General features: G+C 59.5%; 1 protein-coding gene across 1 annotated transcript; it reads left to right on the forward strand.

Annotated features, from left to right (window-relative positions):
- The first annotated feature begins 373 nt into the window (after window positions 1-373).
- On the forward strand, window positions 374-19,267 carry LOC116879799 (receptor-type tyrosine-protein phosphatase V-like). The gene is made up of 33 exons (XM_032878263.1): window positions 374-499; window positions 2,546-2,610; window positions 2,955-3,003; window positions 3,177-3,449; window positions 3,657-3,926; window positions 4,113-4,376; window positions 4,801-5,055; window positions 5,157-5,339; window positions 7,079-7,351; window positions 8,503-8,766; window positions 8,962-9,228; window positions 9,375-9,656; window positions 9,997-10,137; window positions 10,415-10,625; window positions 11,134-11,201; window positions 12,384-12,510; window positions 12,643-12,690; window positions 13,325-13,418; window positions 13,581-13,671; window positions 13,756-13,832; window positions 14,817-14,951; window positions 15,677-15,799; window positions 16,210-16,370; window positions 16,460-16,595; window positions 16,938-17,005; window positions 17,172-17,259; window positions 17,375-17,441; window positions 17,532-17,608; window positions 17,747-17,875; window positions 18,021-18,131; window positions 18,240-18,400; window positions 18,764-18,899; window positions 19,116-19,267. Exons 2-33 carry the CDS (start codon window positions 2,554-2,556, stop codon window positions 19,173-19,175), a joined length of 4,746 nt encoding a protein of 1,581 aa, XP_032734154.1. The 5' UTR covers window positions 374-499; window positions 2,546-2,553; the 3' UTR covers window positions 19,176-19,267.
- Window positions 19,268-19,799: the final 532 nt, after the last annotated feature.

Consider the following 19,799-nt stretch of genomic DNA (forward strand, 5'->3'; position numbering starts at 1 on the left):
ACACCCGCATGTACACACAGACGCCCACATGAGGACGTTCTTCCAGATAGGCGTGTGCACCCTCGCAGCTCATGCATGCACACACACACGCACAGAGTGTGTCCCTCCACACTCATGCCCAGGCTGCCTGCTCTCCATGCACCCGCCTCACCGGTCTGCAGCCTCCCGCCCCTTGCTGCCTTCCCACAGCCTGGCCAGAGGAATCTAGGCCTCCTCCCTCCCTGGTGACCTTCTCCAGGACGTGGGAGGAAGAGTGGGAGACTTGGCTGTCCGGATCCATCTACTCCTCCCCTGCCCGGTGATTATCTTCCCCTAGCGAGGGGGATGCCCAAGGCTGGGCTTTAGGCCATGGGAGAGGAGGGGGAGGGCCGGAAGGGAGCCGTGTGGGACAGCTGCAGGGAGAGCCGGGGCTGGCTCACAGTTGGGAATCAAGATGCCTGGACCTGTCTCTTGCCCTCTTCTGCCTCCCAGGTGGTTCTCTCCAGAAGGAATCAGTAAGGTGCTTTGAGACCTTAGGAGGACCCCAGGGGTTCTCTAGGGAGAGGATGTGGGTTTGTCTGTGGGAGGGGTTGCCGGGCAGAAGACTCAGCCCTTGTGGTACTTTTTTTGCTGAATGGAGAGGCTTGGGCTGGGGAGGCGGCATCTTATCTGTCAGATCCTTTCTACCCCCTCTCTGGAGCCCCTCTTCCATCCATAGGGCTGACAGGGGCCTGACATGTGTGCCTTCTGTGGCTGGGTGCCTCCTCCGGGAATGTTCACAAGACCGGCTATGGAGTCCTGGGTGTTCTCAACAAGCCCCTCTTTTGTGGGGAGACGCTCAGGCAGGGTCTAAGACCTGATCCCCCCCCCCCACAACCGCGTCCTGCCACAGCTCTTCGACTTAGATTCTGAATTAGGATGTTTCCACCCACCCTCCTCTTCTCCCCTGTGCTGCTGCTGATGGACACTGTGCTAGAAAGAGTGGAGTGAGGTGACCCAGGGGAGGTGGGATGGACCTCTTGGCCAGACCGGGATCTTGTCTTTTGTATCAGCTTCCCCAGTTGCTCTCTGCGCCTCCCCACTGCTCCCCTTTGAAAGAACACATGCGTGCATGGATATAGACAGACAGACACACACACACACACACACACACACACACACACGCTGCCTGGAAAATCTGATGATTTTGCAGTGCTCAGTTTCCAGGCCCCTGTCCAGAGGCCGGGTGGGTGGCTCTGAGGTTTGGGGCTGGGTGGAGTGGGGGAAGGGCAGACAGCCCCTGGTTCTGAACTGAGCCAGAGGGAGACTGAGCGGGTCTCCATGCAGGCCTGTCCTTCCTGCTGGGGCTGGCCCCTGAGAGCCTGGCTCCCACCAAGGGGTCTCGGTGTTCGGTTTCTATACCTGCCTGTTTTCTGCCTATTCCCCCTCCCCATTTCCTGAGTTAGCGTCTGAGTCCTGGGCCTCTTTCCCGGGGCCCAGAGCCATTTCTTCCCCTTCTGTTCTCCCTCCCCTCCCCACCGTCAGCTGTCTTGGGGTGGGGACACATGGGTGCGCAGTTCCAGGTGAGGAGCTGGATTTAGGCCCAGGTGAAGCCGTCTTGCTTTGAGGCCAAGCCTCAGCCTGGTGGGGCCTGGGTGGGGGAGGGGTGGGAGGCAGCAGGGGGATGGGTGGGCACCACTGATCTAGGTGGGCGGGGGAAGGAAAGCAGATATCCTAGAGATTTAAGTAGCTCCTCAGAGAGGTTCAAGCTGAGGAGACCCCAATTTGGGGGTGAGGACCAGGATTTGCCTTCTGGGGCTGGGCGCTACCCTCTCTGGAAATCAGCTTCCTCATCTGGGCGGTGAGGATATGGGAACAGATTGGTCCCAAGGGCCACAGATCTATAATACCTGTGACTCACAGCCTTTAGAATGTGCTCCTGTACCTCTGTCCACAAAGGCATGGTGCCACATGGATGCCCAGAAGGGGACACAGACTCCCAGCGGGTCCCTCCACTCCACAGCGACACACATCCACGTGGTGTCACCAGGATCCACCCCTCCCCCCACAACAGAACCCAAACAGCCTATCTCCCACGTGTTGATAGAGTCAACAGAATCACACTCGTCCCCTGGGGTCAGGGAGCAGGGAGCCAGCTGCCTCTGCTCTGTGTGTCTACTGGCAAGGCCATCTCTTGTCTTGGTCTTTCCAGAGGCCTCCCTGGAAAGTCAAGTTCTGGAGGAGGGGTGGAGGCGGGGGAGGCAGCGGGAGAGGTGGGCTTGTCTGAAGCCTGACAGGTGCCGTCCCCTTCTACCTCCCAGGCCCTGGGGTCTTTCTCCCCTCATGGAAACTTGCCAAGTTTCTATTGCTGCACTGGGTGCAGTGAGCGGTTAGGGTCTGGGCTGAGAGGCAGCCCCTCGCTCTTTGGCTTCCTGCTGCCTGCCATCTGCCTGGAACTCGGCCTTCCCAACCTTGCCCTCCTGCCCATCCACCCGCCAGTCCGCCCGCCCGCCCGCCAGCCAGCGGGGCAAGGGGAGGGCTGGGGGGACTGGCTCCTCCCCTGCTGCATCTTGTCTTTCCTTTACAGACGTCGGGATGAGGCTCTCAATGCTGTTTGCTGCCTTCCTCTGGCTCCAGGGTTTCTTGGCCAAGGTATGGTGGGTGCTGGGGGCAGGTGGGCGGATAGGGCCCTGTCCTCCGGGGCCTGTCCAGGCTCCCACCTCTCTGCAGGGCCCCACAGCTGGTCTACATTAGGCAGAGCAGAGGCTGCTCCTTCCCAGCTGCTGGCTCTGAGCACAGCAAGAACAAATTGCTTCTGCCTGCCCTGGGCTGCCTCCGGAGCCATCTCAGAAGGGGTGATGTCCTTTTGGCCCTGTCTGGGGGAGGGCTGGACAAGAGGACAGCCTTCTCTCTGATCCTGGCCCTGTCCCCCAGTGGCTTTCACAGAGGCTTAGGGTTCTGGGGTCTCCTCTCCCCTCCTCCCTTCCTTCCCACAGGGAGATGAGTGTCATTCCCTGGCCAGGAGCCCGGACGGAGAGAGCGGAGGTAGGTGTCTTCAATGGGGGAGGGAGGTCTGGGAGGTAGGGAGTGGGGGCAGGCTCAGTTTCTCCATGCCAGACTTGGCCTCTACTCCGCACACCCCCCTTTTCTTTTTCCTTCCGTCCTTTTTTAGAGGAGAAAGGGCTTTGGGAGACTCTGAGTGCACCCTCTTTCCCCAGGACCACCTCTGAAAGTCAACGTGAGCAGCCAGGGAAGGCCTACTAGCCTCTTTCTGAGCTGGGCAGCCCCAGGGCCAGACAAGCTGAGCCACGCCCTCCGCCTCACCCACCTGAGTCCCCTGGGCTCTCCAGAAGGGCAACCGCTCCAGGCCCACACCAACACATCCAGCTTTGAGTTCCAGGACCTGGTGCCAGGAAGTCGCTACCTGCTGGAGGTGACTGCCCTGCAAGCCTGTGGACAGAACACCACCATCACCATCGCCGCCCGCACCGGTGTGTGGTCCATAGGCTAGGGGGGCCGGGAGTGGGCCGGCATCTCCCAGGGTCGGAGCAGGAGATAGCTGTCCTGGAGGGTTGGCCAAGGAGGGCAACTTCTCTGAGGACCGTGCCTGGTCCAGTGACCCATGTAGAAGCACTAGAAGAACAGGGGTGATATCCCTTTGGCCCTGACCTTGGTGCTTCTCTCCACCTCTGACGCAGCCCCATCGACTGTCTGTAATTTGCGGTTCTACAGCCCTGGGAGCCCATCCAGCCTTGAGGCCTCTTGGGGGGCTGCCCCCGGGGAGCAAGATGGCTACCAACTTCTCCTCTACCACCCAGAATCCCAGACGCTGGTGCACAATATCTCCATGCCACTGGGCACCTTGTCCTATAATTTCAGCCAACTCCTAGCAGGTAGTGAGTATGTTCTGGAGGTTACTACCTGGGCTGGCAACCTCCAGGCGAAGACCAGTATCCACCAGTGGACAGGTAAGGCAGGCACCTGGCAGGGCACGGGTAGCAGCCGATCTGGGAGCGATAGAGGCCATCCAGAGCCTCACAGGCAACCCTGTCGCCACATAGCTGGTTGACGCTGGGACGGCCTGGGCTGGCGTCAGGGTCCGACTCCGGGCCTCTTTCTCAAGCCTGGCTTTGTTCTTGCCATCCTTCTTCCAGCCCCCGTGTCTCCTCCCAAGCTGGTGCTGCGGTCCCTGGGCACCAGTGCCCTACAAGCCTCCTGGAACAGCTCCGAGGGGGCTGCCTGGCTCCGCCTCATGCTCACGGACCTCCTGGGTGGCACCAACCTGACCACGGTGGTCAGACGCGGGGTCTCCAATCACACCTTCCTGCACCTCTCTCCAGGCACCCCCTACAAGCTGACGCTCAGTGCTGTGGCCGGGCCCCAGCAGGTGGCGGGGCCCAATGCCACCGAGTGGACCTGTGAGTGCTTTGGGGGGCGTCCGGGGGACACAGCAGAGGCTCCTCAGCTCTTCTCTGGCAGAGGGGGTAAAGGGAGAGGGATACAACAGGTGGAGGCGGGTGGCTTTGGATTCCACGGGGAAGAGGTGAGGCTCGCAGGGAACACCCCTCCTGCTGGCCGGTGGGGCGTCCACGTGAGGCAGTGCATGGGGTTACTTAGAACCCCACTGACATAGATACCCCTGGTCACTGGATGTGTCGTTATTTCTGTGACCGTTGTCCGTGGCCTGATCCCAGAATTCACCCGGAATGGCAAATGGCGTCTGCCTGCCTCTGGACAAGACACTTTCTGGTGCAAACAGGTGGAAGCTGGCAGGAGGAGGGGAAGATGGCTCTCGTCCACCATTTGGGTTTTTCTGCACATCTTTGCTCTTTGCCCCCCTAGATCCCTCTGCCCCTCTGGACCTGGTGCTCATTCCCCTGCCCTCTGCACTCTGGGCAAGCTGGAAGGCAGGGCCAGGTGCCCGCGATGGCTACCTGCTCAGGCTGAGCGGGCATGTGGAAAAGAACAGCACTCGGGGCCCTGGAGCCCTCAATGCCACATTCCCCGGGCCCCTGCCCGCTGGACACTACATTCTGGAGCTGAGGGCTCTGGCTGGGCCCTACAGTGCCTGGGCCTGGGCTAGTGCCTGGCTGCGTGGTGAGTCTGGGCTGGTGGGGAACAGGCTGGGGTCCTGCCCTGGGGCACCTGTGAGGAGAAGCAGCTGGGTCCTCACTCCCCAGAAACCGCATCCTCTGCAGATTCTGCTGCCCAGCCCAGACAGAGCAACGGGACCAAGTTACAGCTGGATGGGCGGGTGGCCACTGGGGAGCCCAGGAGGCAGCCACAGCTCTATGATGAGGGAGCCCCAGGCCTCCTTGGAAACACCTCTGTGCCACCTGCTACCACCCGGAGCACAACCCAGAGCCTCACAGACCATACCAGTGAGTGCCAGCTACTGTGTCCCCTGACCCTGGGGTGAGGCCCTTCCTTGGGGAGGGACCTCTGGGTAGGGGGGGAAGCTCAGGAAAGCTGGGAAGGGGCTTCTCAGGGCCACAGACACTATATGGCCCCCTGACCAAACTGCACCTCCCTTCAGAGCCCCTGGTGCCCCAGTCCCTGGAGGTCACCGGCAGGAGCAGCCCCTCTGACCTGGCTGTGGGTTGGGCCCCAGTATAGCAGGGACAGCAAGAAGGCTCCAGGGCCACCTGGCATCAGGAGGGCAGCCAGAGGTCATGGGGCAGTCTTGTTGCCTTGGGACCAGAGAGTTGCAGCCTGACTCCCAGGTCTCTAATGCCCGGCTCCCGCTACATTGTGTCAGTGTGGACCTGGGCAGGGAACCCCAGCTCCAGCATTGTGAGGACGCGTGCCTGCCCCCATGAGTTCCTGGGCTGCAGCTTTCGGGAGGCTGGCCCAGGACTGTGGGGCTGGGGTCCTGGCTTCCTTTACTGTCTGCTCTTCTGTGTGCACGTTCTGGATTTGGAGGGTCATGTGCCCATCCAAGGGGGACTTTTGGTGAATCTGTTTGCAACTATTTTCTACTTCCTACCCTCGGGTCGGCCATCCATCCATCCATCTAGCCAACAGATATTTAGTGTTTCCCATGTTTTAGGTATGGGGCTAGGTGCTGAGGTTAAAACTCATGAATAAGACAATCTAAAAAGGAAGACTGACAAGTAAACAGAAGAGTATATATACGTGTATACACACGTGCACACACATATTCTATGCTATTTTATGTATCAGATCGCAAACGTAAACACGGGATAGGGATATGCATGATGTACTTCAAACCATATGCAGACTGTCTTCTTACAGGTTAAAATTGATGACTATCAGGGATTTTAGGTGGTTCAGTCTAATCTTTTAGGACTCACCAAAGGGAAACCTGCTTAGGGAGTCAGGGAAGGCTTCCTGGAGGAGGAGGAGGAGAGTGAGCTGAGAGGGCTATGGTCTGAGTCAGACAGACAAGGGCTTTCTGGAGAGGCTAAGCATGCACCAGGGCCCTCAGGAGAGGTGGTGTGGGGAGGGAGGAGGGTAAGAGAGAAAAGGAGAAAGAGGGAGAGAGAGAAAGAGAATGAGCTTGTGGGAACTGAATGTCAGCAGGTGAGCTGACCAGGGCCCTAGGGGGTTAAAGAGGTGGGTGCTGGGTCTTGTGGGGACCCTGTGAGCCAGACATCACACCCTCAAGGAACTGACAGTGTGGGGAGGAGGTAGGGGAGCAGACAGGGCAGAGATCCATGTTTTTCAAGTGGTTTCCTTCCTTCCTTCCTTCCTTCCTTCCTTCCTTCCTTCCTTCCTTCCTTCCCCTCTTTCTTTCTTTCAGATTTATTTAGCTATTTGAGAGAAGTGGGGAGGGGCCTGGGGAAGGGGGAGAGAGAATCTCAAGCAGACTTCCTGCTCAGCGTAGAGCCAGATGCAGGGCTGGATCTCATGACCCTGAGATCATGACCTGAGCTGAAATCAGGAGTCAGAGGCTTAACCAGCTGAGCCACCCAGGTGCCCTTTTCTTGGAAAGAAAATCGAGCGTGCTTGGAGCCCCACAGAAGCTGGATTTGTAGGCTGGCCATGTTTGGGGCTCTTGTGGAGACCCAGGAAAAGGGTGCAGGTAGTGGGGAGGGGGAAGGGAGAGAGACAATGGCATTTGGGTCATTCCAGTGCTGTTTCTTCCTTGACCTTGCAGTCCCTGCTCCTCCTGCCAACCTGAGCCTGGGCCTCGCCTCCCAGCCTCCTGCCCTGACGGCCTCCTGGAGCCCCCCACCTGGGGACAGGGATGGCTTCCAGCTGTGGCTTTACCGCTTGCAGCCCCTGACTCTGGAAAGCAGGGAGACTCTGCCTCCGGAAGCTCAGAAGTTCTCCTGGGCCCGGCTGCCCCCAGGCACTGAGTTCCTGGTTCAGCTGGCCACCCTGCGGGGGCCAGATGAGAGCAGCAGAGCCAATGCCACAGGCTGGACGCGTGAGTGCCACCCGCACACCCCTTTCTCCCTGGCCACCCTTGCCGGCTGGATTCCCTAGAAACTATGTGTTCTCCTCGATGTCTTTGTCCCTCCCAGGGACCATGTGACCTTAGACAGGCCTGAGAAGAAGCTGGAAAGAGCTCTCGCCTAGGAGGCAGGAGACCTGGGTGCTAGCTGAGGCTCCATCCCCAGAGCAAACCTTGTTCCTCTCGGAGCCTCAGTTTCCCCCAGTTGCAAAGGAGGTGCTGACTAGGTGACTGGGCAAGGCTTATGTGACTCCGGGGCCTGGGCTCCAGCTGAGGGTGAAGGGGTGCTGCTTGGGCCCCAAGGCATTGCCTGTCCTCGAGAACCTGCACAGTCACGTGGGGATCTTTAAAAGCTGCTTGGGTACAGGGTCTGGAGCTGGGAAAAAGCATCTTATTTAATCCTGGGGCTGTCCAGTCCAGCCCTGAGTCCGGGAGTGGTGCTTTGGTAGGGAGAGGGCCTGATTCATTTGTGCACTCCTGGGTGAGCTTGTGTGCGGCTGTCAGGGACGAGCTGTGAGCCGTGATGTGCGGCCGCTTCTGTTGGGGAGACTGTTGGGGAGACGCTAGGGCTCACTTGAGCATACTGAGCTGCTGTTTCCTGACTGGATGGGGGGGACACTCAGGGGAGGGGGGAGCCAGAGGTTTGGTTTGCTTTCTTCTGCATTCATTTGCCAGAGCTGCCATCACAGAGCACCCCAGGTGGGGCGGTGGGGGTGGGACTGGGGCTCCAGGAGCAGAAATGTATTGTCTCCCAGTTCTGGAGGCAGGAATTCTGAGATCAAAGTGTTGGCAAGATTGGTTTCTTCTGAGGGCCCTGAGGGAAGGATGGGTCCCCGACCTCTCTCCTTGGTTTGCAAATGACAATCTTGTGCCTGTGTCTTCACCTGGTCTCCCCTCTGTGCGTGGGTGTGTCTGAATTTCCTCTTCTTATGAGGACATGGGTCCTGTTGTGATCTCATTTTATTTCATGATCTCTCTGAAGACCTTATCCCCCCCCAAAAAAAAACGGTCATATTCCGATGTCTTGGGGATTAGGACCTCAACATGAATTTTGGGGGGGGATATGGTTTGGCCCATAACACCCCTCTTCTCATCAACCTTCCCATATTTTGCTCTCCCCACAGCCCCCCTTGCCCCTCCTCTGGTAAATGTGACCCCTGAAGGTCCCACCCAGCTCCGGGTATCCTGGGTCCATGCTCCTGGGTCACGAGATGGCTACCAGGTGACTCTGTACCAGGCAGGGGCCCAGGCAGGGGCCAGCACCGTGGGAGCTGAGGTGGACAGCACGAGCTTCTCAGCTCTGACCCCAGGCACCCAGTACGAGGTGGAGATTGTCTCGAAGGCTGGGCCCCTCCGCACGGCAGCTGCCAACGCCTCCGGCTGGACCTGTGAGTGGGGGCTGGAGAGGTGGGCAGGGCTGCCTCTGAGACCCCCGGATTCTTTTCTCTATAGTCCCTGAGCCCCCACGTTAGTTCCATTTCTGAAACTCCACACCTGAGGGCCCCACCTGGGATCAGCGGGCCCGTGGCCTTGTGCGCTGGGCCCTCAGCATCCGGCCTCACCCACTCTCCTTCCCTCCATAGCCCCGCTCATGCCCAGTGAGCTGCTGGTGTCCATGCAGGCGAGCAGCGCCGTAATCAGCCTGGCCTGGGCCAGTGGCCCCCGGGGGCATGGGCTGTGCCATGCCCAACTCTCAGAGGCTGGCCACCTCTCCTGGGAGCAGCGCCTGGGGCTCGGCCAGGCCCACCTCATTCTAAGGGACCTCACACCGGGACGTAATCTCTCCCTGTCCATCCTGTGCCAGGCGGGGCCACTCCGGGCGTCCACTCACCCCGTGGTGCTGCCTGTTGGTATGTTGGTGTCTGTCGGGGGAGAAGGACGTAAACGCCCGGTCCCGGTCCCTTTGTATCTGCTGGTTTTGAGAGCTGCTGACCCAGACGCCAGCCTCTTGGGGTGTCCCGACGCCCATACAACACCAGCCCTTTGCTTCCTGCAGAGCCTGGCCCTGTGGAGGACGTTCGGTGTCAGCCCGAGGCTACTCACCTGGCCCTGAACTGGATGGTGCCCTCGGGGGACGTGGACGTCTGTCTGGTGGTGGCGGAGCAGCTGGCCACGGGAGGGGACGCGTACCTCGTCTTTCAGGCCAACACCTCGGGGGACGCGCTCCTCGTGCCCAGCCTCGTGCCTGCCACTTCCTACCGCCTCAGCTTCACTGTGCTGGGCAGGAACGGCCTGTGGAGTCGTGTGGTCACCCTGGTGTGCGCTACTTCTGCGGAGGGTAAGTGCTTCCCATGACCTGGGGAGCCCCCTCTGCTCTCTTAGCTCCCCTCCAGCATTGCCCACGGGGGTTCTCCCTGCCCTGGCTCTCCCTGCCGGGGGCTCTCCCTGTTCCCCAGCCCCCAGGGCTTTCTTTGGCTCTGATCCACATACCATAGGCTCTTGAGCTCCTGTCCGGCCCCCTTGCCCGGGAGTGGGGGGTGTCGTAGTCTTTATTTAGTTGTGCGCATCTGATACTAGTTGCCAGGCATTGAAAGAGGTGCCGGGGACATGACTGCATAGCCCATGCCCTTGGCTCTGGCACCTAGTTAGGACCTCACTCTTCCCCTCGCCATTCCCAGGCTGGCACCCCCCAGACTTAGCTGCAGCCCCCCAGCTGGAGCCGGAGGCAGGGACAGGAGTGATGATCACACGGGGTATGTTTGGCAAGGATGATGGGCAGATTCAGTGGTACGGCATCATTGCTACTACCAACATGTCACGTGAGTCCTGGCCCTGGAGGGGATGGGGAGAGCCTGGCCCCTGCCTAGCATGGGACGGCCAAGGGGCTCCAGACCCTGGGCTGGTAAAATGCAACGTCCGAGGCTGGCGTGAGCACTGGAGCAGGAAGGGAGACCCAGAACATTCTTATGGATAGGGCTGCTGTTGTGCTGTGCGTGGTGGGAATATGTGAGAGAAATGGGGTAGCTGCTTGTGGTGGGGAGAGTGGCTTCAGCCCCACGGCTGACTCTGTTCTGCCCCTTTCCTGTTCCTCTGCAGTGGTTCGGCCCCCGCAGGAAGCCATCAACCACACGTGGTACGACCACTACTATGGAGGACGTGACTCCTACCTGGCCATCCTGCTTCCCAATCCCTTCTACCCGGGGCCCTGGGCTGTGCCGAGATCCTGGATGGTGCCTATGGGTACAGAGGACTGTGGCCAGACCCAGGAGATATGTAATGGGCAACTCAAGCCGGGCTCCCAGTACCGGTGAGGGCTGAGACTGAAGGGAGGGGGGAGCCTGTTTCATAAGTGAGTTTCACTTACGGGTTGTTTGCACATTTTCTCCATAAAAGATCTGGACTGACTTACAAAGAGAAAGCATTTGCTGGTCCGTAAGGGTCCAGGGAGTTATTTTGACTGGGCCTCCTGGCAGGCGAGGCAAAAAAGGGAACACCCATCTGTTACGTGGTTCTTTTTTTCAGAAAAAAAAAAAAAAAAGAAAGAAAACAAACGGGAGGGGGGATGGATTCTGTTTCAGCTTGCCAAGGGTGTGCAGACACTTATTTCTAAGGCTTCTTGCTGTGAGAATAGGGCAGGGGAGATGGAAGGGCAGTTAGGGGTGGCTTGTTCTAAACTTGCCACGTGACACATAGCCTGTTAGCAGGTGAGGGGGCCTCTCACTTTCTGCATGTCTACTGCTCATAACTCCATTTTCTGGAAAGGGCTCTGCCCTCTTTGCCCCTCCCCAACAGAAGGTCCTGTTTCTCTGCCCCAGGTTCAGTGTTGTGGCTTTTACCAGACACAGCCCTCCTGAGACCATTATCTCCTTCTCGGCCTTTTCAGGTAGGGTGGGCACCTGGCTACGGTTCCAGCTGGGCGCCGGGGGAGGGAAAGAGTGCTGGGGACCCCCCCCTCTTCTGAGGCTGGAGGAAGGATTGAACATAGACTCCAGAGAGAGCAATATCTTACCCAGCAGAGCTGGGAGACCCAGAGCCAGGCATACAGGTGCTCCTGGCACCAGACTTGGCCTGGGTGGGCTGAAGGGGGCAAGTAGAGGAGGCAGTGACATTAGTGAAACAGTGTGTCACTCCCCACGATCCAACTACCTTCCAGCACTGCCCTTCTCTGTGCTGCCGTTCCCAGATCATCAAGGTTCTAGAACAGTCCAACAGTCTAGAACGGTCTGATAGAAACAGAAAGCGAGCCCCAAGTGTGAGCCATATATGTCACTCAATATTCCTCCGTAGCTACATGAGACAGGTAAGAACAAACAGGTGAAACTAATTTTAGTAACATTTTATTTAAACCAAGATATTAAAAAATTATCATAGCCACATGGGATCAGTTTAAAAATTATTAATGAGATATTTTACACTCTTTTTTCTATTACTAAGTCTTTGAAATCCTATGTGTATTTTTTTTAAAGATTTTATTTATTTATTTATTTGACAGAGAGAGAGATCACAAGTAGATGGAGAGGCAGGCAGAGAGAGAGAGAGAGGGAAGCAGGCTCCCTGCTGAGCAGAGAGCCCGATGTGGGACTCGATCCCAGGACCCTGAGATCATGACCTGAGCCGAAGGCAGCGGCTTAACCCACTGAGCCACCCAGGAGCCCCCCTATGTGTATTTTATACTTAGAACAAATCTTAATTTGGAGCAGCCATATTTCAAGCGCTCAATAGCTCCACGTGGACCCCTAGCTACCATACTGGACAGTGCGGTTCTAGAAGGTCTAGGAAGCCAGGTCCTCACCCTCTTCTTTTCTTTGAGAGGGTCAGAGAGGGGCGGAGAGTCTTTGGGGTATGCTCAGAAGCCAGGGGCAGGGAGAGCTGGCCGGGCATCCTGGGTCCCTGTGCAGGACGGTCCCGCCGATAGCCATCTCTGGCCTTGGGCTGGAATTTGGGACTTCAGAGGTGGGTTGTCGCCGTGCCCTCCATCCAGAGGTTTCAAGTCCAGGAGAGGTTGGCCTTTCACCGCAGGGGGACAAGGGCTACTCCATTCCACCCTTTCCTTCGCCCTTCCTAGAGCCCTGGGCCAGCATCTCTGGGGCAGCCATGCCCCTCCCCGCGGCGGTGGCCATCATGGGGGGCTGTGTCCTCACCGTCTGTACCGTGCTGGGCCTGCTGTGCTGGAGGAGGATGAAGGGGCACAGGTGAGTGCGAGGGTGGGTGGGGCCAGCGTGGCTGGGGGAGGAGGGGCTTCCCCCCCCCCCCCCCCCCGCCAGATGCTCCCCATGCCCCTGCTCCCTTGGGCTCGCTCCCACACACCTCTCCATCCTTCACAGGGCAGAGAAGACTCGGTTTTCCCAAGAGCTGACAGCTTACAACCTGCGGTGAGGGCGTCTTCCCGTCTCTCTTCATGGCGTGCTGGGCAGTGAGGGCCTGCCCCCGCTGTCCCCGGCAGCCTGCCCCCTGGGCCCGCATCCCTTCTGATCTCTTCACACTTTTGTCACACCTTTGCAACGGTGTCCCACCCAGAGCTCTCTGGCTCCTCTCTGCTCTTTCAGCCTCCTTCTCAGGTGCTGCCCTTGACCCTGACAAACCACCTGCGAGGTGTGGGGCTGAATACCTTTCTCTCCTTTCCTTCTCGGGGGATGTGAGATCTGTCCCTCTACGCTCTGTCCTTCCTGTGCTCCCTGACATTGACCTCACCTTGAACTGACATCAGGGAGCGGCGGCTGTGCACAGAAACCCTCCTCAGCACCAGGGACGGGGTCTGCAAGATTGACGGGCACCTTCCTGCGTGGAGCCTGACTGCCCTGCCCTCCTCCCGCCGTCCCCTTGTCTGTCTCTTTGTATTGGGGGTTGGCAGCCCCGAGGTGGGGTCCAGGTCTGTCTGTCCATGCGTGCTCCCACGTGACCAGGTTGAGCTGCCAGGACTGAGGTCAGTTGGTGGCTCTGCTCCCACCACACACTGAGCTCAGGGTGGGGCTCCGCTGTCGGCCTACCCTCTCCCCTTCCCGCCAGGCGGACCCACCGGCCCATCCCAATTCAAAGCTTCCGGCAGAGCTATGAGGCCAAGAGTGCGCATGCTCACCAGGCTTTCTTTCAGGAATTCGAGGTAAGGCCGCTAGCACCCTCGGGCTCAGAGCAGAGAGGACCTGAGGCCCCTCACTCAGGCTGGACCTGCTCACAGTTGTGCACCCCCGCCTCCATCCTCCTCCGGGGGTGGGGTGAGATGGGTCCTCTTCAGCAGCCGCGGCCTGCTTCCCAACCTCTGCAGGAGCTGAAGGAGGTGGGCAAGGAGCAGCCCAGACTGGAGGCGGAGCACCCGGCCAATGCCACGAAGAACCGTTACCCACACGTGCTACCCTGTGAGGGCCGGAGCAGGGCAGTGGGCACGGACAGGGGGCCGTGCGTCCACCCGGCCCCGGACACTCAGGTTTTCCCGTCTGCAGATGACCACTCCCGGGTCAGGCTGACCCAGCTGGAAGGAGAGCCCCACTCCGACTACATCAATGCCAACTTCGTCCCAGTAAGGGCCACCTGTAGGGCTGTCTGTGGGGGGTGTCTGCTTGGAGACAGGCGCCTTTGCAGGACACACTGTCCCACCCTAGCTCCAGCCGTTGTCCTCGAAGATCACCAGCTTGTGTTCCTCTAGTCAGGCCAGCGGGTATTTGTTGAGGGCCTACTGTGTGCCAGACACTGTACTGGGCCTGCCGGGGGCAGAGCTGGCTACCTGTAGTCTCGGCTTCAAAGGAGCACCCTGTGTGCACGTGTGTGTGCGTGCGCCTGCACACGTGTATTGCGTGAGTGTGTCACCTCTACCGCTCAGTGTGACAAGTGCTGTGTTAAGGGAACAAACATGGTACTCAAAGCACGTAGAAGAAGAAATTAAGTCTACCTGAGGAATCAAGAAAGACTTCCTGGAGGAGGGGACATGTACTTGCTTGAAGGATGAGTAGAATTTTGATAAGAGATAAAAGAGGGGAAGGGCATTCCGGCTGGCAGGAACAGCCAGAGAAGAGCTGGGTGGGAGCGTACAGGTGGTGTGTGGCGCTGAGGTTGCCTGGTGGTGGCACACGAGATGGGAAAGGCACATTGGGTCTGGATGAAGGAGGGGCTTGAATGTTAAGCTAAGGGCTCTGGATTTTACTTGGGCAATGGGGAGCTATGGAAGATTTTGAGCATGGAAGAAACATGAGTTTGGTTTGAGAAAGGGGCTGGTGAAGAGGTTGGACTGGGGACACTATTTCTGGCACGTGAGGACCTTGTTATTTTCATGTGGGTTGTTCTGGCCCCTTAAAGGTCATGCTAGGGCGGTAGTGGCAGGATCTCTGAAGCCACCCGTCCTGATCTGAATTATTGGTGCGCACGTGTGTTCACGTGTTTGCACACGTGTCGGCACAGTGTCTCCCTCCTGGAGATCTTACCTAGGACATTTACTGCCGTGTGCTCGCTGGGGCCTAGGGGACCAAGGGGTTACCGAGGAACACGTTCCTGTCTTCCACCCCCACAGGGTTACACCGACCCTCAGGAATTTATCGCCACCCAAGGGCCTCTCAAGAAAACTCTGGAGGACTTCTGGCGGCTCGTGTGGGAGCAGCAAGTTCATATCATTGTCATGCTGACGGTGGGCATGGAGAATGGGAGGGTGAGCATGCCCTGCAGTTTCCCGGAACGGCCACCAGGGGGCAAACGTTCTCCTTACAGGAATGGCCCTCCTGCTGTCTCAGCCTTAGGTCTGGGAATGTGGGTCAGGCAGGAGTGAAGCCAGTTATGCCTAGAAGTTGGTTTGGGTCCCCAGGGCCACCCAGAAGAGGGAGGTGGGAGGAAGGACTAGGTACTTAAGCTCCCAGGTTGACTCCATTTCTTCTGACCTCTGCTGTTTCTCAGTTTCTCCACTTCCTCTTGCTCTAGGCAGAGAAGGGCATAGAAGTTAGGAGAGAGAATGGGGTACGGATGGCCCCAGGGTGGGCATCAAAGATAGGGCATTCTGCATCCTTTCTTTCAAGAATCCCAGTGGATGTGTCCTCCGTGCACTGCTCAATGCAGGGCCCTGGGACAGAGAGAACTCCTGCTGGGTCCATCCTCCAGCTGGCGTGGTGAGGCAAGGCCAGACAGCCCTAAATAAAGCCACCTAGTTTTGCAAAGGAGCCCAGCAGCTGCCCTGAAGTCCTAAGGGTCATATGAGAGGTGTGGGGGTGATGGTGCCAGAGGCCAGCCAGAGGAGAGTGGCTTCTGGACGAGGTAGCCATGGAGCTGGGTTGGTACAGAGAGCAGAATTTCAGCAGGGGGACAGTGACCAGAAAGATGGGTGAGAAGGGTCATCTGGATAAAGCCACAGCCACCCCCTCTGCTCTGACCCTCTGACCCTAGGTGCTGTGTGAGCATTACTGGCCAGCAGACCCTACCCCCATCACCCACGGTCACATCATGGTCCACCTGCTGGGCGAGGAGCCCGAGGATGAGTGGACGAAGCGGGAATTCCAGCTGCAGCATGTGCATGCCCCAGGGAACAGGGCGGGCGGGCACCGTCCAAGGAAGTTGGCTAGGGAGGGGAGAGGGAGGCACAGGAAGGTTAAAGTTTTCTCCAAAGCTGCACAGTGAGAGGTGGAGCTCAGGGCTTCCTGCCTCACCCCACACCCCTCGTGCTCATGTGCCTTGCCAGGCTGTGACAAGGGCAGACCAGGGCAGGAAAGCCAGGGACCGGCATTACCCCTCTGCCTGGGCACCCTCAGAGGCAGAGACTACCCAGGAGGCTGGGGAAGGAAGGGGGCAAGGGAAGCATCAGATCTGAGGGGCAGGCATCAGCCACCCTACCCTCAGGGATCTGGCGAAGAAAGCTGAGGGGGGAGCAGAGGGAGCCCAGGGTTAGGCTCCCCCCCCTTGACGCCCCCCACCCCCGTCAGGTTGCCCAGCAACAGCAGCGGAGGGTGAAGCAGCTGCAGTTCACCACCTGGCCGGACCACAGCGTCCCTGAGGCCCCCCGCTCCCTGCTCACCTTTGTGGAGCTGGTACGGGAGCAGGCGAGGGCCATCCAGGGCACCGGCCCCATCCTGGTGCACTGCAGGTGAGGGCAGGTGGGCCTGGGGGGCGGGACTCGGGGCCTTGGGGTGGGGGGACCCCCCTCCACCCACTCAGCCCGGGTTGTCCCCACAGTGCGGGTGTGGGCCGCACGGGCACCTTCGTGGCCCTGTCAAGGCTGCTGCGGCAGCTGGAGGAGGAGCAGACGGTGGACGTGTTCAATGCTGTATATGCGCTGCGGCTGTATCGGCCCCTCATGATCCAGACCCCGGTGAGGGCTCCACAGGGACCTGAAGGAGTGGGCGGGACGTGAGTGGCCCCGGGGCCACAGCGGTCCAGGGGGCGGGGGGGGGTGGCAGGAAAAGGAATCTCAGGGACACACAGGGGACCTGGGGGGGGGGGGCTCAAACAGGTAGCCACCCTATCTGTCTCCCTTTCTGTCAGAGGGGAGGTGGGACAGTCCCCTGCCAGCTTTAACCCCTTGCGGTAGCGTGGGCAAGGTTCCCAGACGCCCGCCTTCCTCACCCCATCCCTGCCTTGCTGGTCGGAGGCTGGAAAATCTCCGCGCTGGGCCCTGCTCCCTCAGCTGACTCAGTCCTCCTTCTCCTGCCAGAGCCAATACATCTTCCTGCACAGCTGCCTCCTGAACAAGATTCTAGAAGGGCCCTCTGCCACCTTCGAGTGAGTCGTAGCTCCTTTGGGGCCCTTGTGGTGTGAGGGGGCACAGATTCCCTGTGCCCCCTCCCACCAACAGGCCCCCGATCCTGTCCATGGGCAGAGCTGAGAAGACTAGAAGCGGGAGCTGGGGAACCCCGTGTGCCTTGTCCCCTGTCCACCCCTCCCCGAGGTCCCAGCCCATCTTGGTGACAAACTTTGCACAGGCCTGTGCCAAGAGGGCGGCCAATGGCAACGCTGGCTTCTTGAAGGAGTACAAGGTGTATTTCAGACCAGGGGGGTGGCAACCGGGGGGGGGGGGCTGTCCCTGCCCAACCGGTCCTTCTGTGGGCTCTGTCCCGCTGAGCCTCCTAATGCCCTTCTCTGTGGCCCCAGCTCCTGCTCCAGGCCATCAACTCTTCTGCACCCCCTCCTGGCTATGAGCAGGACAGCACGGGCTCCTGTGAGTGCCTGTAGTCCCACTGGGTGGGCCCCCCGCAACGGGCGTGGGTGCAGGGCTTTTGGCACCCTCACCCTCCCCATCTCCCCTCAGACGACGACTATCAAGTGCGGTTTTCTCCGGTGGAGGACAGCCCCCCTAATGAGATGCTTGAAGCCTGTCTTTTCTCTGTGAGATGATGCCCTATCCCTTGCCCTCTCTGGTCATTTGTGCTTCTTGGGCTAGAGCTGGGGTTTCTGGGCTCCCTAGAGCTGTGATGGACAGGGAGTGCCCTCCGTCCCTGGGAGCCAATGTCGTGTGCTCCACAGGGTGGGCCTTCGGGCCATGACCACGTTGTGCTGACTGGCCCTGCAGGGCCCCGGGAGTTCTGGGAGCTGGTGTGGGAGCACGGGGCCCACGTGCTGGTCTCCCTGTGCCCGCCTGACACCTGGGAGAAGGTGAGGGGGTGCAGAGAGACGATGGTGGGGGGAAGCCTCAGTGTTGGGGCAGGGCTGGGGGAGCTCATGGCGGGGCCTATGACCAGGGGTGGGCAGAGAGCTTGGGAAGCCACCTGAGCGGCTCTGACTTGGTCCCCGGTCACAGGAGTTCTGGCCAACGGAGACGAGACCTATTGTCACAGACATGGTGACCGTGCACTGGGTGGCCGAGAGCAGCACGGCAGGCTGGCCCTGTACCCTCCTGAGGGTCACACATGTAGGTGTCGGGCCCACAGGCTGCGGGGTGCTGGGCTGTGTGGGGAAGAGGCTTGTGCTGGTTTTCCTCTGCTCCTCCCTGGGCTGGTGCCAATGGCTTTGCCCCCAGGGGAAGAGCAGGAAGGAGAGGCAGGTGCAAAGACTGCTGTTCCCGCGCTGGGAGCCAGGGCGGGAGCTCCCGGCCACCACCCTGCTGCCCTTCTTGGCTGCCGTGGGCCGGTGCTGCTCTCGGGACAAGACAAAGCCGGGCACGCTGCTCAGCCACTCCAGGTGCTGCTGGACAAAGAAAGGGCTGGGAGGGGGCTGTGGGAGTGGGTGTCCGAACCCCCTCACTGCCTCTGCGGCAGGCTCTCACATCTCATCAAGCCCTACTTGGGTCATGCGTCAAAAGGGCACAATTTCCCAGTGCTACCATCTCCTTACTCTGCCCTGATATCTCTGGGGAATATGACATCTTTTAGGAATTTACCCCTTCCTGGCTCAGGCCCCGGCCTGCTGGCCCACTAGGTGCCCAGGGGTCCCTTCCCAGTCTCCAGGCCCAGGTGGGGTTTCCCCATATACCTGGATAGCCCAGCGTTCTCTGCCCCCCCCCCCCCCCCCCCTGGACCCCATCCAACCAGAGGTCAATTGCAGTAAGGGTGTGGCCCAGCTGGGCACCTTCCTGGCCATGGACCAGCTGCTACAGCAGGCGGGGGCTGAGTGCACCGTGGACATCTTTAACATGGCCTTGCAGCAGTCACTGGCTTGTGGCCTCATGACCCCAACACTGGTGAGAGGCCCCCAGGGATCAGCTGTGAGAAGGGGTGAGGGAGCAGGGAAGGTTCCAGGAGCCGTCTTTAGGCAGCGTGCTTTGGGCAGCCACTAGGTGGTGCTGGGGACCACGATGCTCTGAGATGGAAGCCTAAGGGTTGGGAGACGCAAGGGAGCCTTTCTGCCCCAGATGTGGCAGGCAGGGTGAAGCTCCTTCCCCCTTGTCTGCCCCCAGGAGCAGTATATATACCTCTACAACTGTCTGAACAGCGCGCTCATGGACGGGCTGCCTTGAGTCAGCATTGGTCACCGTGCTCATGCGCGAGCAGAAGAGGTCTGGGCCCTGCCAGGCAGGGACCAGCAGCCTCAGCACACCCGCTGGGGCCTGGCTTCTTGTGTTGTGACGGGCAGAGCTGAGGAATAAAGAATGGGGTCAAGCCTGAGACTGAATGTGTTCTGTCCGTCCACCCTCCATAGAGGAAAGGAATGGCCTCTAAGACTTGTGCGACATGGGGCCCAGTGGGAGGGCCTGGTGGGCAACCCTGAGCAGGGTAGGGTCAGGCTGTAGGCTCTGATGTGCCCCCTGCATGCTGATGGCTTTTCCTGGGGAGCAGAGCCTGCTGCCTCACTTCCAGTTTTCCAGTGGCCTTAGACTTGAGTCTCTAGAGTCTTGGGGTGCCCCAGATTCAGAGCCCTGGTTACTCAGGGTTCTCCTGCCCCACCTCCCACCCCTGTATGCAGTAGGACCGATGGTGTTTCCTTCTTGCGTTTGCTTGCCTTCTCCCGCCATCCCCAGCCATCTCTACCTGCCAGTGTCCACAGGGTCATCCTCAACCCCTCTCTGCTGCCCCCGGGGCGCAGGCAGCACATCCTCACCTACGAAGAAGGCAGGAGCTGGGGGCTTTGCTGCTTCATAGGA

Source organism: Lontra canadensis, unplaced genomic scaffold (assembly GCF_010015895.1).
Source record: "Lontra canadensis isolate GAN:19392208 unplaced genomic scaffold, GSC_riverotter_1.0 scaffold63, whole genome shotgun sequence".
Classification (NCBI taxonomy): Eukaryota; Metazoa; Chordata; class Mammalia; order Carnivora; family Mustelidae; genus Lontra; species Lontra canadensis.